The sequence below is a fragment of the Monocercomonoides exilis genome (genome assembly GCF_001643675.1).
Source record: "Monocercomonoides exilis strain PA203 chromosome Unknown scaffold23-1346700, whole genome shotgun sequence".
Taxonomy (NCBI): domain Eukaryota; phylum Preaxostyla; order Oxymonadida; family Polymastigidae; genus Monocercomonoides; species Monocercomonoides exilis.
The window spans coordinates 1,165,698-1,183,312 of NW_027150568.1; the positions used below are offsets into that span (position 1 = coordinate 1,165,698).

A 17,615-nucleotide genomic window follows, 5' to 3' on the forward strand; every position below is an offset into this window, starting at 1 on the left:
TTCTTTTTTGAAACACGAAAAATAAATATGATTTTTAAGAGATAATGGGCTAAAAACATCATTCTTAAGAAAAAAATGACAACTCCAAAAGTATTTTTGGACCAAGCGATAAATGCAAATCGCGCTGCTGTATGTGCAGAAAAAGAAGAGCGCTATGGAGATGCATTCGAATATTACAAGCAAGCTTGCCTTGCGTTATCTTTGGCTGCAAAATATGAATCTTTTTCTTCGACAAAGAAAAAATACGAGGATATACTTCGTGACATGTTAACACGTGCAGAGTATATAAGAACACAGCTATCAGCTCCTCAAGTTGAAAGTGCTGTCGCAGAGGAAAACAATCCTTCATCAAAAACCAAAAAATCGGATAATGAAGAAGATAGAAATCTTCAAGAAGCTTTGAAAGAAGCTATTTTGCAAGAAAAACCATGCGTACATTGGAGTGATGTTGCTGGATTGGAACAAGCAAAACAATCACTAAAGGAAGCTGTTGTTTTGCCAATAAGATTTCCTGAGCTCTTTGTGGGTAAAAGAAGGCCTTGGAAAGGAATTTTATTATTTGGGGTTTGGGGATACTTTTTTTTGGGAATTATTAGTTTTATATTTCACATAACTGTTAAAAAATATATTTTTTAGCCACCAGGTACAGGAAAGTCGTTTTTAGCGAAGGCAGTTGCAACAGAAGTTGATGCAACTTTCTTTTCTGTTTCATCTGCCGATTTAATGTCAAAATGGGTTGGTCAAAGTGAAAAATTAGTCAGAGCCTTATTTGAGCTTGCACGTGAACACAAACCATCAATTGTGTTTATTGATGAAATAGATTCGATAGCTGGCAAAAGAGGAGATGGTGATTCAGAATCGTCGAGACGTGTTAAAACAGAACTTTTAATTCAAATGCAGGGTGTTGGCTCTCAAAACGACGGAATTCTTTTTTTGGGTGCGACAAATACGCCGTGGGATCTTGATACGGCAGTTATTCGAAGATTTGATAAAAGAATACATGTTGGGCTTCCTGATGAACGCAGCAGAGAAACGCTTTTCCGTTTGCATCTTGGTGATACGCCAAATACACTAACGAACGAAGACTTTAAAACACTCGCCATGAAATCAGAAGGGTATTTGCAATTTTTTTTATCATGTTTAATTGTTTCATATATAAATAATATAAATAGATACTCCGGATCTGATATTGGAATTGTTGTGCAAGATGCGTTGATGCAGCCAATCAGGCGTTTGCAATCGACGACACATTTTAAACAGATTGAAACAACAGAAAGTGATGGGACAGTTGTTATGAAGTGGATGGGAGTAGCACCGAATGAAGAAGGAAGCATTGAGACAGACCTGCTTTCAATTCCACGTGGATGCATCGTGACGCCTCCTGTGACAATGGTATGAAGTTTTGATTGTTCTGTTAGGTCAGGTTATTTAATTAATTAATTAATTATTTATTTATTTTAAAGATGGACGTGTACTCTTCTTTGCTTGGAAGTCGATCTTCTGTTTCTGAAAGTGATATAAAGCGCTGTCTGAAATGGATGGATGAATTTGGGATGTCTGCTTAACTGCACATGATTATTGCTTTGTTTAAAAACTTTTTTTTTTTTAAAATTGAAATCAAACCTTTTATGAAGATATTTTTTATGTACTTTTTTATTTCGTTTGAGGCTTCTTATTCATTAGGAAGTTATGTTCAGCAAACATTTTTTTGGCCTAGCCTCGTGAATTTCATTGTGGTTTTAATATTTTTTTTCAAATTTCGCTCTATTTTTTTTTTTTTTTAAATGATTTTTAGCAAAATAAAATTAAAGAAAAGAATATAACTTATTAAATTTTTATGTATTTATTTGTTTTATTGATTTTTTTATGAAATTTATAATTTTGAGAAAGGAAGTTTTTTGTTAATTTTTTTAATACAGTTGAGCAATTTAAAGTTTGGCTTTTTATTTTCCTACGAACGTGTGAATAGCTGTGAATTATTAACTTTTTTTTGAAATTAGTCATTTGAAGATTTATGAAAGATTTCAATATTGTCTTGTAAATTGAAAAGAATGATATTGTTCATTCCATGTTTTCAGCCAATATTTTTTTTTTCACTCTTACTTTTTGGGACGAAATATTTTTCTTTAAGAATTATGTTCCACTCATTGCCTTCAAAGATTTTTCTGAACTTTTTCGTATTACTATATTTTATTTTGCACGATAATGCCAGAATTACAATTATTCAAATGCAGAAAAAGTTTGGAGCAAATCATTTTATTTTTCATAAATTCAAAAATTCTGTTGCTTTTCCAAAATTTTTTGTAAACTTTTGATTAACTATATTTTTAAAATTGGCATGATCCGAAGATATCGTCATCTTCAAAATTTACAAATTTGTTATTATTTTGTCTTATAAACACATTATTACAATTAATAAAATAGTTTTATGTGTCGGAAATGTTTTTCCAAAAAATAAAATATTCCTACAATATGCTAATATTTAATTCATTTGATGGGTTTTGATCAAAGTTGATCTCATGGCGCGTGATGTCAAACTCATCAGAAAAGAAGAAATATACGAGCTCAATCGTTTGTTTTATAATGATGACAGGGCATAGGATTGGTTCATTAATGAAATCGTCAGTGATCGCATTCCGATGTGCAGCAAGCATAGAGTCTTCAAACATTTACACAAAAATGGAAAATACAGATATTTTACCTGTCCGACGTGCAAGACTAAGACAAGCGTCCTTTCCGATACGAAATTCAGCAAAACAAAATCAGGATTGGGTATCACTCTGCTTGTTTGTCAGTATTACTGGATGAAAATTCCTAATAAAACAATTGCTACGTTACTTTTAGTTGATGAAGACACAGTTGGCTATTGGGGAAGTGACATCAGAAAAACATGTGCTGACATATGGAATGAGAGGCAGGTATCAATAGGAGGAGAAGGCAAAATTGGAGAAATTGATGAAGCAATATGGAGGAAAAGAAAATTTCATCGTGGAAGAAAGAAGAAACAAATATGGATTTTTGAAGGCGTGGAGAGGAAAGAGGATAGAGGAGCTGGAGGAAGATTCATGGTCGTGGTACCAAACAGAAAAAGATAGACGCTCATTCCATTGATACAGAAGTACATTAAGGAAGGGACAACAATTATGTCTGATGAATGGTGAGCGTACGACATTTTGGAGACTCTGGGTTACAAGCATATGAAAGTTTGCCACAAAAGGCAACTCTTCAATAAGGACACGGGAGCATGCACAAATACAATTGAGGGGTTGTGGCATCATTTACGATGCACTTTTCCGCTTTTGGAACTCGCATTCGATTGATGCATGATTATCTATCTCTTTATCTTGTCAAATCTTCATTTAACATCACTTCTCCTGAACTCGTTAAGAACCTTTGCATGGAAAATGATGATGACGATGATGAAAAAGAAATAGATGGAAACGAAACAGAAGAAGAAGAATCTGAAGAAATTGCTGATATAGATTATATTTTTGGTGATAAAGTTGAAGGAGAGAAAACAAAGTCAGAAAGTGACAATGGAGCAGGAGATGGTGAAAATGCATCTGAATATGAACCCTAAAAATAATTATTGATGATTATTTCACATCATTTTTATTAAATACAACTTTCTCCATATAAATTTGATGGTAATAAATCACTTTAATAAATATTTGTTTTTATAAATTTTTTTGATCACGAAAATTAAAAAAGTTTTTTCTCCAAAACCATGAACTTCCGACATGCGACAATAGCATAATAATAATGTGCAATGCATTGTTGAATTACCAACAAATTTTCAAAAAGATCTGAGGATGACGATATCTTCGGATTATACCTTAAAATTTTATTGAAAGACAATTCTTTTTCGAATGATGAATTATTATCGGATCTGATGCAGCGCTTTTGTTTTAGAGTAGGATGATTTATAAACCCGAGCATTATCATCAACCTGGTATATTTGTTGTTTATTCAAACAAAAGAAACACAAATAAAAAAATAAAAAACAAACAGCCACGTGCTTGTTAAACATTTTTTGATACTGTTCAGAATGTTTTATTCAATTTTAATACGGGGAAAATTTTTTGCTATCATGAAGAAAACTGAGATTTATTCCAAACTTTTTCTACAATCTTTTCATTATAAGTCAATTGTCAAAATTCAAAAAATGCAGAAAAATTTCAAAAATAAAGAAAAAAAAATTGGAAATATAGAAAGGAACAAAATTCATTAAACAAAAAATAATGTCCAGTATTTGATAATGATCGAAGAATTTTTTCACTATTTCTTGTCATTTGTTTTGTTTGTTTTTTACCAACTTTTTTTTGTCACTTTAAAGGTGTAATGTGGTGAGGCACACAAATTTTCTTTTCATATTTCAAAATATTTTTTGTTTTTGCATATTTTTTCTGGAATTTTTTGCATTTCATATTTTCAAACATAAAATATAATAAACTGTAAATGAAAGACTGCACAATATTTCACTGTGTGTGTGCAAAAACCGAAACAATTGCAAAAAATTAAATATTACGTTTTTTTTTTGAAACATGAGTGATTATTTTTGAAATCATATTTTTTCATACATAATTATTATACCAAAAATTTGTCTTGAATATTAACATATGAACGTTGAAAAGTGAAAAGGCTTATTGAAGACATTATAATCTTTTATTCGGTAAAAATATTTGTTTAAAAAGGCAATTATCATGCTTCTACTCTTTTAAATTAAAAATTTCTTTCAATAAACAAATAATCTTTGAAAATTTACACCCCGAAAAAATATATGATTTCAAAAATAATCACCCACATACAAAAAAATTTTTTTTAATAATTAATACATTATTTAAAATTATCACAAGCGATTATAAATAATGCATTAAAATGAATGATAATATATTTATTTAAAAAGGGAGATTTTCCACAAAGAAATACTCGAAAAGTTGGAAATCCCGCAGAGATATGTCTTTTACAGGCAATTTTTCACCATTTAATGTAAAAAGCTAACACAGAAAATATAAATTATTTTGGAAAAAGATAAAAATTTGAAGGAAAAATGATAATTGAATGAATTCTCTTGGCGAGATATCTAGTTATATTTAAAGTCGATGATATTTAACGAAAGAAGAAAAATAAAATAATTGTTCAAATTATATTGGATTGTCTTAATTTTTTTGAAAAGTTCATTAAGAAAAATTTTCAAATAAAATATAATTTTCATATTTCGATCAAATTTCTGTTCCCACTTAAAAACTTGACAAAAGTGGAAATAAAAACAATGTCAAGATTTTGTTTTCACGATAGCGAAATTTGGTGAGTGGGAACAGAAATTTGATCAAAATATGAATTTTTTATCTATTTGAAAATTAAACAAAAGGAACTTTTCAAAAAAAATTTTGACAATTGGTACTTTATTTTGAAGAAGCCATCAATTAGTGATATTCATTTTTGCATATGAATTATTAATTCCGAAATTAAAACAATTTTTAAAAAATTAAGTGAAGACAAAGTCGAAAAGAAAGATATTGAACATTGCCTGAACATTTTGAAGCACTAAGTCAATGATTGGCTTAACATTTTTTGACAATTAAAAATCAATTTCCCATAATAAATCCAGTTCGACTTGATCAAGCACGCTTGAGAGCATCTTTAAGAGCTAATGTGGGTTATTCTTTATGTAAAATCGCAAATGTTTCATATTTGCGTTAAATAAAAAATGAACTCATTTGATCATTTTTGTAAATAAATATATCAAACGCAATAATTACGCAAATTATAATTCGCAGACCTATTTGATGCTGGAATAAGTGCATAATAAAGAAATTCATTGGATTTATTTTCAAAAATGATCAAATAAGTTCCTTTTTTATTTAACTTAGATATTAAACATTTGTGACTTTTCAAAAAGAATAACCCATATAGAATTCTTTCTCACTCATTTGCGAACTTTGATACTTATTGAAAAATAATAACGTCATTATTTAATAAAGAAATAACAGGATATAATCATTTCGAATATAATCATCTGAGTTTCAAGAATGCCTCTGTGACCTGACAAATCACTTGAAGCCTCGTCTGTCACAAATAATAAAAATAAAAATAAAAAAATAAAGAAATAAAAAAAAAATAATAAATAAAAATAAAACGAAAAGAAAATAAAATAAAATGTTCTTTTTTTTGATTAAAAATTAGAAAAATATCAACTATAGGAAAAATTCTAAAGACTTTTCTAAGCACTTTTGAAAAGATTTGTTGATTGCATCTGTAATATCTTGTTGTTTTTTCTCTTATGTCAGTGACCGTCAGTGAACATCAATGACAAATTGTGACAGAATTATTCCTCAACTGATATTCCTATCAATAAAATTGTGAGTTGTGAACTTGATCACATTAATTAAAAATGTTATTATTTCTACATAACAAGAATTGTTATATATCGATTTTCAAATTCATTATTATAGCAATTGAGAATTGTGAAATCGAAACAAATATCCATTTTTTGACAAATCATAAATGCACCATTTATTATTCAAATTTGGTGAACTTATTGTTTGAAATTGTTAAACTTCTTATACAAAATTAATAAACTTATTATTCGTAATTGGTCAACTAATTAATCAAAATTAATAAAATTCAGTATTTTTTGAAAAAAAATTTTTTGATATAATATGATCATTGGCCGAGTGTCGGAAAGTGATTGAAATGTTTTGTTTTTTCATTATTCTTAAAAATGATGAAAAATTGAACCTCTAATATAATTATTTTTCAAAAAACATGAAGCTTTTTGATTTTGCAGAAAAAATTCATCATCATGTAAATCGGATAATATTTGAATTATTTCACCTCACTTTGTGGAATAATAAAGAATTCAATCATAAAATATTTTTTGAAACAATTTAGCAAAACTATATGTAAATATTTTTCTCAACTGTATAAATCCATGAATGCGTTTTCGGAATTCTTATATTGTTTTTTATTGTTCATCTGAATTAACTTAAATTTTGACAGTTTTTCTTGATTGAATAAGATATTTTTTATAAATGTGAGGTGAAATATTCAAAAATTATCCTATTTCTGCGATGATGGTTTTTTTCCAAAAAAATCATAAAATTTCATGTTTATTCACAAATAATAATAATCTGGGTTCAAATTCTCATCTATATTTCGAATATTGAGAGAATATAATATTTTCAATATTTTCTGATATTCATCCATAAACCAATTTTTCACAAAATAATTTTTTTGTAAAAAATACTGATTTTTATAAATTTTGAATAAGAAGTTTAACAACTTTGAATAATTTGTTTTCCAAAATCGAATAATTTGTTTGTTAATTTTGAACAAAACGTTTTTCAATTTCGAATAATAAGTTGACCAATTTCGAATAATAAGTTTACCAAATTTGAATAATAAATGGTGTATCTTGTCAGAAATTTTGTCAATGTTTCAATTTTCTCTTGTCATGTCACAGAGGTTTTGTTTCCGGTTTCACTTTTCAATTCAACAACCTCCCCCCTTCACCCCCCGATACACACACACACACACACACACACACACACACACACACACACACACACACACACACACACACACACACACACACCTTTTTTTCCATTTATATTCAATCGCATATAAATGCACGGCTGATATATTGTCAATTTTTTTTTTTCTCTATTGGTGGATTTTTCAATGAAAAATCGATTTTTTTTGACTTGAATCATAAGAAAAGAACAACAAAAATGTTCGTTTAAATTAGTCTTAATGACATTATTAAACCTGAAAAAATGATTGCATACGTTAAAAAATGTGCTTTTGTGAAGAATTTTTATAAATGGAAAATTTGACCCAAATATTATTTTATGAATGAAAAAATTGAATTCTTTTCAAAGTTTAGAAACGTTATATCAAATCGCAATCGGATTTTGTCACAAAAAGTTGGGGCAGAATATTCACTTTTATGAAAAAATCAATAATTTATTTCAAACTTTGATTGCAATCGTTAAATTATTTTTCTGACGTTTTCACGCAATCTTAAATATAAAAATATTCAAAAATCGAGGAAAATCTTTGAAAGTTCCACGTGGAACAAAATTCAAAAAGCAAAAAATTTCGTCCCAGTTGTGCAAAAACCGATGTGATAAGATCCTATTTGAACTGTATTCAATTGTGTTAAAATTTTCGAAACAATAACTTTTTACGAAGTGTAGATAATGCAAAAAATAATTTGTTCACAAATGGAAATAATTCATTCATGTGAAAAATCATTCAAAATTGCTTAATAAAAACCCAATTGTTAAGTAAAATTTTCAAATTATTATCAAATATTTGCGTTATCACTTTTTCGAATTCGTAAACCACATATACTACACAAATAATTAAACAGATAATCTTTATTGAAAGTATTCGATTTGAATAATAAAAACAAGAAAAAACAATGTTGTATTTTTATTCAAATTATGGTTCATCCTGCACCCAAAATTATTAATTTATTTGAATTTGAAGAAAAAGAAAATTGATTTTGAGAATCAAAATGAATCTCATGATGGTCATTTCTATCATTCAGGTGATAGAAATTAACTTTCAATGCTTGAACAAGTGCACTGCAAAAGAAACAATTGGAACAATTCCTGAAATAGTTAATATGCAAAAGATTCCTGCAAGTGGCTGGACAACTTCAACGGAAGCTGAAAGCAATTACAATTTGAAGAAAATAAATACCAAAGCACAATATGAGCAGAGGAGTTCTGAATATGATGAATCTGCTCGATCGAAAAGAAAATTGAGAAAAACAGAAAACAACAGAATAGAAACGACAAATTGAAACCCAAACAAGAATAATGTGACAACTGAAGGAGATTTAACAAATGTTTCTGTTTCCAATGACAAGAAGGATAAAGCTTGTATCAAAGAAAGCAAGATGTTGATCAATGCATTTCTTAATAATTCATCGCTTTTATTCATGAATTTAAGGATGGTGACAGCGAAAAATAACAGTTCAATAATCTTAAGGACTGAAAGTGTTTCAAAGCTTATTGAATGTTATTTTAAGATCAGAAGTGGTATATGCCCATTTGATTTGTGTGAAAGTCAAATATATCTTGTTTACTTCACACTTCGTTTTTGGGATTCGCAACAGTCCAATATGCCAACTCTTTTCAGCCAAAAACTGAGTGATGAAGAAAAAGTTCAATCAGTTAATTGTGTTTCGGTTTTCTCTTCACACTTTTCTTCTTTTTTCGTTTCTTCTTCCCCATTCCTGTCATTACCCTTTAAACACCTAATATCCCTCTCACAACTGACATTTTTCAATATTTCAAAAACAAATGATGAATGGTCACCTCCAGCCACTTCATTTTCCCGAGCCTCATGTCTGATGAGCAGCTGCTCATTCACATCAGTTTGCGATGTATTGATGGAGGGATCATCCCTTCTCTGAACAATCATTTGGCTTCATTGTCTGCTTTAAACACCTCATTTATTAGGTGTTATCAAACAAGAAATGTGAAATGTGAAGGTACTGCAAATAAAAAATTAAAGCCAGGGAGACAAAACGAAACGGAAAATGGACCGAATACATTCTCGTGGTGCGAATGGAATGGATCAAATACAACAGGAGAAGTTGTCTTAAATACAGACGGAATATCGAGTGAAGGTGCGATTTGCATGTCCAATCTCAATTCCGGAAAGCTTTTAGTTACCTTTTGCTCATTCAATGATTGCTATGCACATTGGGACGGTGGAGCAATTAAATGTTATCCAATTAATTCGGTGCAGATTGAAAACAGCTCTTTCAGTTTATGCGAAGCAAAATATTCTACGGGAGGGGGAATGTTTATCAGATCAATTTTGAAATGTTTCGTGATGAGCGGTTGTGAATTCTTAAAATGCAAAGCAAGAAACGGAGGAGGAGCAATACTAATTCATGATTTAAATGAGTCAAAATCTGATTGTACCGCAACTGTAAGTGGTATTGCGGAGAGCGCTTGTGTGTTTGAGTGCTCTTTTTGAACATGTTCTCTGACAGGTTCACATGGTGGAGGAATGTATTGCGCAAAGGTTCCAGCTGGATTCGAAATGTCGAGCATCCAGTTCCTTTTTTGCTCCGCTTTTCAAGAGGGAGGAGGGATGGAATTGAATCAAAGCTAATCAACAACTCCAAGCAACAACATTTATTGTAACTTCTTCTTTTTTCATGATTGCAGATGTACCAATACCACTCCATATGGCCACGATGGAATGTATTATGATCGTTACAATCATTTCCAAGAATCGAATAATACTTTCTTTGAATCGTACACAACAAAAAGTTATGCAAACAGATTATGGTATGCTTATTATTCAGGCAGTTATGTGTATCAACATACAGATAAGATGTGATGGCTGAACGTGGGGTTGAAGGATCGATATGTTGGGGTTAGTGGAAGTGACACGAACAATCTGTGTGGGATGAGCGAGTCAGCGCCTTGCAAGACAGTGGGGCATGCAGTGGAGTCGAGCATGGCGCAGCTGAGCTCGACAATCACTTAGCTGAGTGGGAGGCATGTGAGCGAAGGGGCGACGATCAGTGTTTGGGAAAAGAAGATTTCGATTGTTGGGGGAGGGAAGACAGTGAGTGTGATTGGGACAAGTGCGCTTTCTTCCTCTTCGACAACACTATTTTGCATATCTTCTGGTCAACTGGAGGTTGGGCATGTGGGTGTCGATCACAACGCTTCAAGAAGCTCATCAACGAGTGTGTTTGTGATGTCTGTGGGGAGCGGGGCTCTTTCGCTGGAAGATGTGGCGATCGACTCTTCAACATCAGGAGGGAGTGGAATGACGAAGTGTGTGTTTGAAGTGGCGCTGACGCAGCGGAAGATGATTGATGTGGAGATCAAAACTATGAAAGTTAGCCAGTCTCTGTTCTCAGAACCATCATCAGGAGAAGTTGAATCAGAAGAGAGCTTTCTGTCAAATGTGACAATTCGAAATGTGAATCTGACTGAAGGAGATGGGGTGGTGATGGCAAAAAGCGTGAAGGCAGGAGAGACATTTGTGGTGTGGAATACAACAATGGAAGGATGTGAGTGTGTGAATGGGAATGGGGGAGGAATATATGTTGGATTGAAGGGAAATGGGAAAGTGGTTGTGAATGGAACGAGTGTGATTGATGGGAATAAGGCTGATAATAATGGAAGGAGAGGAGGGAAAGGAGGAGGGATGTTTGTGTTTATGGAGAGTGGGGGATGTGGATTGACAATTGGGCAGAATGTTCAGTTTTCGAAAGTGAATGCGAACGAGGCCTCATATAGGAAGGATGTGTTTGTGAGTTGTGGGAGTGGAGTGTTTTTGGATTCAAAAGTGAATACCAGTTCATTCGAATTCTTTGACACAAGAGTCATTCCATCAGATGTGTTGAGGTTGAGTGGGAGTGAAAATGGAGATGAAAATGGAGTGATTCCGCTGTTTGTGTATTTGTGCTCAATGGGAACAAAAGTGATTGTTGATGGGAGTGGAGGAAATGGGATGGATCACAACCATTGTGGATTTGAGACCTTCAGGTGCTTGACAGTTGATTATTGCGCAAACTCAAGATTGAGCGAAAGTTCAAAAGAAATAGAGGTTGTCTCATCTTCATCAATAACCAAGGAAATACAAGGACCATTATATGATGTGATAATTTTAGGCAGAATAGAATCATCATCATCAGAGGAAGGAGAGAAAATACAGGTGGATGTGAGTGATGGAGGATCAGCCACACAAGATTGGCTTGTTGCATGTTCAAGTTCACTTTCAATGAGCAGACTTTCATTTGTTGTGAAAGGTCAGTTGAAATCAAGGAGAAGTGCATTCATTCACTCAACATCAACACTCAATATGGCGAACTGTCCAGTCTCATTTGAGGGTGGGGCATTGACTGATGGAAGGATAGGATACAGCATCATTGACATGGGAGAAGGGAATCTGATTGTTGATGGATTTGTGATGGAAAGTGGAGTGACACTGACAATGAATGGGAAATCACCAATAACGATGAGTGATGGAGTGAAATTGGAGATTTTGAACAGCAGAGTGAGTGGAGTGGAGGTGAATGTGGCGGGTGGAAGTGGAAGAGGATGGTGCTTGAATGTTGAGATGAGCAATAATGGGAATGTGAAATTTGAAGAATGCAATTTTTCATCAAGATGCTCAGGTGGAAGTGAGATGAAAGGAGGAGGGATGATGATATCAGCAGGGAATGGAGGGAGTTTGAAGATGAAAAATGTCAAATTATCTAATTGTGAAGTGTCACCAGGTGAGAGTGATGAGGTGGGGAGAGGAATAGGAGGAGGGACGTTTGTTGAACTTCCAAATCAAACGGGATTATTTGTTTTGGAAGGAATGGAATTTGAGGGGTGCAATGCCTGGAAAGGGAAGAATGTGTTTGTTTCTGGATGGGATCTGAGTGAGATTGTGAACAAAGAGAACTTCAAATGGGAGATGAGCCCACAGGAGTTGGGATCATTGGATGAGTTGTGTGGATGGGAGAGGAAGACAACAGGAGAGGGATATGTGATTCCACTGGTTGTGTATTTGTGGAGGAACTGGAGTGGAAATGGGTTTGTTTCGAAGGAAAAAGGAGGAGACTTCAGTGGGTGTGGGTATTCAGAAGCTCCATGTTCATCAGTTGATCACTTATTTTCTCTGAGATATGGAACACTTGGAGGAAGTGAATCACATGTGATAATTGTTGATTTAGCTCTCCTTCAAAATTCATTGCATTTGATTCAGACAGATTCAGACACACAAAAAATATCAATAGAAGGAGAAGAAAATGGAACAGTGCTGAGGGTTGAAGAAGAAAATGAAGAAGAGATGGAAGAAGCAATGGTTGCCTCAGAAGTGATTCTCTCATTTGTGAATGTTTCATTTGTTCTGCCAAATGTGCTTGTTCATCATCTGGCATTCCTCAAATCATCATCAGGGGGTGGGGCACTTTCTGTGAGAAGCTGCTCATTTGTGAGTGAGGATGCTTCAAAAGAAACGAATTTCTGCTTGGTGAGAGTGGATGGAGGGAGCGTAGCGATCGAAGACTGTGCCCTGAAAGAATTCCATTTGTTGCAAGGATTTATGGAATTGTCCTCAGATGTGAGAGTGGCAGATGTGATGAATCTGTCGATCAGTTACACGAGTGTTTCTGGAAGAAGTCTGATACCTATCAGTGAATCTGCTCTCTTATCAGAAAGATCTTTGAAAGAAGCAACGATGTTGAAAAACAAAGTGAATGGAGATGAAGATGGAATGCTATCGATGAGCGTAAACAGCTCAACATTCACAAACATCACACTCAGTGAAAATAGAGCCACAATTGTGAGTGCTTGTTCATTTGAATGTAAAATGAGATGCTTGGTGGAAGGGTGTGTGATGACGAAGTGTCTGAGTGAGTGGAGCGAAGAGGGAGGAGGGATGAAGGTGAGTTTGAAGAGCAGAGGGAGTGAGTTGAGAGTGAATGGTTGCATGTTTGGGATGTGCTCGTGCTCAGTGGTGAAGGGGAGAGGAGGAGGGCTGATGATAGATGCATCTGGCCTGGGTGAAACACAAGCAGGCACAGAGGATGCACCGCCTTTGGGGATAATGATCGAGAGCACCAGATTCACAATGAATGATGCGCTTGTGGGGAAGGATGTGTTCATCCGGTGCAAGTGGATTGAAAAGCAGATCAATGAGAAGCTGTTCTCGCTGGACTTCAGCCAGGAGTCATTGAAGTCGAGCAACTCGATTTGTGGAAGCGATGAAGAGAAAACAGATATTGATCTGATCCCGCTGATTACATTTTATTATGGGCAGCAGGTGTTTGTGAATGCGAACGGGAGGGATATGCGACAGTGTGGAGAGCAGACGAATCCGTGCAAAAGCATCAGCTGCAGTGTGGATCACATTCAAAGAGGTGTTGTGAATATTGTTTTTATTGATGAAGAAGGAGATATTGGAGGAGAATGTGCGATTGGAGATTTGAGTGTGAAGTCAATGAAGAAGATGAAGGCGACAGTCCATTTCAATGAAGCAATTCAAGAGATAGGAAACGAAAGGAGTGTGATTGTGTTTGCGAATGAGTGTGTTGTGGAGCGGTGTGTGTTTGAGTTTGGGGAGTTGCACGAAGCAAATCACAGCCACATCATGAAAGTGAAGAACGGAACAACCATGATGAGGGAGTGCGAATGCTTGTCATCCACAACTGAATTAATCATTACCAGCACAATAATGGCAGTTGAAGGGGGAGAACTGGAGATGAACAAGTGTGCACACACAAGAATGAAATTATCGGCACCTTTGATAGAATTTGTTGGGGAATCTGAAGCAACAATATCAGAAACAAGAATAGATAATTTGGAATCAGAGGGAAATGTGATTGAAGTTGGAGACAGAGCAAGAGTGGAGATGAAAGAGTTGGATATTCAGAATATCACTCTCTCAAAAAGTGGAAGTGTGGTGAAAATGAAGAATGTTGTGAAAAATGTTGATTTGTCGAACTGTTCATTTGGAAAGTGTTTGAGCCCAAAAGAGAAAGGATCGATTGTGTCTGTGGATAATTGTGTTGATTTGGATTTTGATTCATGTAGCTTCCTTGGGAATTTTGAAGACGAGACAAGAGAAGAATGGGGAAAAAATGGCAGAATGGAAGAGATGTGCAGATGGAATGGGTCAATTGTGGACGTTCAATCCAGCAATGTTGGGATGAAAGACACCACAATCAGCAACTCGAAGAACGGCGGGCTTTCATTGTCAGGAGGAAGTGTGGAGATATATGATGGGAGATTTGAGAACAACAACCCGTCGATAGTGAATTATGGATCGGCACGAAGAAACATTCTGTGTGGAGGCTCAGGAAGATTGAGGGTTGTGAGCTTGAAGGGAGGTGATGGAGTGAAGGACAATACCTCTTTGTGGATATTGGATGAAGGATGCACACTGGAAGGGATTGCCGGAGAAAGAGAATCACCATTTTTCATCCCGAGGGTGGAGAGTGTGTCATCGGAAAAGTCAGGGGAGGTGGTGGATGTTGTGTTCAGAGGATCAGTTCTCCTTCCGTGCAACCTCTCGTTCAAGACCGTTGCAGCAGTTGGGGATGAGGAAGTGGTTGAGAAATATTTGTTTGATGAAAGTGGTTTCATATCAGAAGAAGAGGTGCATGGGTTTGTTCCTGTCAAGACAGTTGAAGGGGTGGCAAGCGAAGCAGAAGTGAGGGTGAGTATTCTGTTTGGGAGCGCTGATTCTCCATCAGCCACTGATTCTTTCGTTCTGAAGAACAGGAGTGAATCCAAAACAAGTGGAGATGAAAGGATTGCCGAAGGAGGAAAGAAAGAAAGATCGATATGGCCAATAATTGTGATTGTGATGGCAATTATTCTTTTGATTGTTCTGATTATTTCTGTAATATTTATTGTTCGATGGAGAAAAGCTAAAAATGAGAACGAAGATCTGAGAGAGATTGTGAATGACAATATCAAAAAGGATCCAAAGCTGATTGAGATGATGACGATGGAGATGTCGCCTGAGGAACAGTGGCGAAGAGCCGAAAGAGAGGCAGAGAAGAAGAATGAGGAGAGGATAAAGAAAAGAGTGTATGCGAAAAGCCTTGGACATTCGGAGTCATCTGAGCATCTTCTATCTGAGAGTGGCTCAACTGAATATATTCTGGGGAGAGATTCAGACAAGATTCCAGATTGGGCTCTGGAGAAAGTGGACGAGGAGGAGGAAGAAGAGACAAGAAAGAGAACGCCATCACCTTCCATTTCATCCACTTCAACAACTTCAACAACTAATTCAGATTCCACTTTTGTTCGGGGAGATGATCTGTGTCCAACCACCTCATCGATGTCGAATCTGGTGGATGCCATGGCATGCTCGTCTCCACATGAAAAGCTGATTGTTGACTTGAGGGATTCTCTGTTCATGTTGTTGCATGGGAGGAATGAGAAGAAAGAGATGGCGATTGGGAGTCTTCAGCAAAGAGAGCAGACAGCTGCTCAAATCCTGTTCTGGGTGGCGAATGGAGCTCTCCATTCATTTGACGAGATGGAAAATACTCTTTCATCACTTTCCAATCTGAGTCCTCACATTGTGTTGTTTTCAGAACATATGGTGATCTGCATTGTGATGCATTCAGACTTCTCGTCTGATGATTCTGATTCCTCGTCCATCTCTTCATCAACAGTTGTGACATCTGCCAGTGATGATGATGATGATGAAAGTGACTCTCTGCCCTCATCGGCGTTTGAGGATGAGGAAGACAATCGATATGAGTGTTTGCGGTGGAAAGCGCCCGAGTTGCTGATGAACAGGAAAATGGGGGCAACAAAGGAGTCGGTGGTGTTTTCGATTGGGATGATGCTGTGGGAGTGTCTGACGCTGCAGATCCCGTTTGGGGAGTATGAGGCAGAAATGGCGGGGAAGAAGATCAAAGATGGGGAGAGGCCGAAGATGTTGGTGGGTTGTGAGTCGTCTCTTGGGGAGGTTGCGAGCAAAGGGATGGCGCAGAAGGCAGAGGAGAGGCCTGGGCTGGAAGATCTGAAAAGAGAGTTTTTCATGCGATTTCCGGAAGGGGCGATTGTGTTCACGATGTCGGATGCGGTTGATCTTGTGGGAGAATTGAGCAAGAAGGACAGCGCTGATGAGAAGAAAGAGGATGAGTGATGGGAAACAACACACCAGAGAGATTGTGCTTAAAGAAGGATTAGAAGAAGAAGAAGAAGAAGATAAGAGCGAGCGAAACATTGGGATAACACGAGCTTTTCAATCTGACTTGTTGGCACTTTTCAGAATATTTTTCTGGAGTTTGAGCCATGATGATATGATGATGGCAATGAATGCAAAAAAACAATTTTTTTTTTCAAAAAAAACTTTTCATTTCTTTTTATTCCTTTTTTGTTTATTTTTATAAGTTATGGAAAGGAAATTGGGGTTTGTCATCCATTTTTGTGGGGTTGTTTGAATAATATTTGACTCATTGACTCGTTTGTGCTCGTTGTTCTGTTTTTCTTTTTTATTCTTTTCCATTCCTTTTATGTTTTCCTTTTGAAGTTTTATAATTCTTTTTTAAAAAAGATCACTGGCATTTTCTGTTGAAGCAACAATTCATAAATATGTGTGTTTTTTCAGCATTTCACAAATTCGTTCCCAAAAATAAATGAGAAAAATACGAGAGAGAAATGATGCAGTTGCGATTGGCAAGCTCACTGTCTTTTCTGGCAAAGTTGCTGATTAATCTCCCACATGGAAATATGGTTCATGAATGGTCGAAGCATGAAAAAATGCAGCAGGAGTTATGGAACAGCAGCACAAGGAAGATAAAAAAGAAAATAAATGAAATCGTCTCTGACTTGAGTAATCAATGCAAAGCACATGGATGAGATATATAGCTGACTTTTTTTTTCCTGACTTTCCACAAACACTCTCACTGGAAGCAATGGACATCTTTGAAAGTCTTCAAATGGACATTTGATTTTTTTTTTTTTGCAGAGCATGTATTTTCTGGTTTGTTAAGCAGGAAAAGAGATGTTTTATGAACTCTTTGAAACCAAATTCAATTTGTTAGATAATTTTCAATTTGACAAAAAATTTAGTGGGAATTAATTGTTGATTTTATTCAGATAAGAAATCGG

The 17,615-nt window shown here is 35.1% G+C and overlaps 3 protein-coding genes across 3 annotated transcripts; all 3 read left to right on the forward strand.

Moving 5' to 3' along the window:
• Nucleotides 1–53: 53 nt before the first annotated feature.
• Nucleotides 54–2,375, forward strand: MONOS_3650 (Vacuolar protein sorting 4A (Vps4A)). Its single transcript, XM_067873664.1, has 4 exons — nucleotides 54–564; nucleotides 637–1,115; nucleotides 1,173–1,392; nucleotides 1,464–2,375. Exons 1-4 carry the CDS (start codon nucleotides 76–78, stop codon nucleotides 1,563–1,565), a joined length of 1,290 nt encoding a protein of 429 aa, XP_067727295.1. The 5' UTR covers nucleotides 54–75; the 3' UTR covers nucleotides 1,566–2,375.
• A 944-nt stretch (nucleotides 2,376–3,319) lies between these two features.
• On the forward strand, nucleotides 3,320–3,670 carry MONOS_3649 (uncharacterized protein; the record flags this gene model as incomplete). The annotated part of the gene is made up of 1 exon (XM_067873662.1): nucleotides 3,320–3,670. One exon carries the CDS (start codon nucleotides 3,320–3,322, stop codon nucleotides 3,578–3,580), a length of 261 nt encoding a protein of 86 aa, XP_067727296.1. The 3' UTR covers nucleotides 3,581–3,670.
• Nucleotides 3,671–10,737: 7,067 nt separating this feature from the next.
• Nucleotides 10,738–17,157, forward strand: MONOS_3648fu16663 (uncharacterized protein; the record flags this gene model as incomplete). Its single annotated transcript, XM_067873661.1, has 1 exon — nucleotides 10,738–17,157. The coding sequence occupies one exon, from the start codon at nucleotides 10,738–10,740 to the stop codon at nucleotides 16,645–16,647; it is 5,910 nt and encodes a 1,969-aa protein (XP_067727297.1). The 3' UTR covers nucleotides 16,648–17,157.
• Nucleotides 17,158–17,615: the final 458 nt, after the last annotated feature.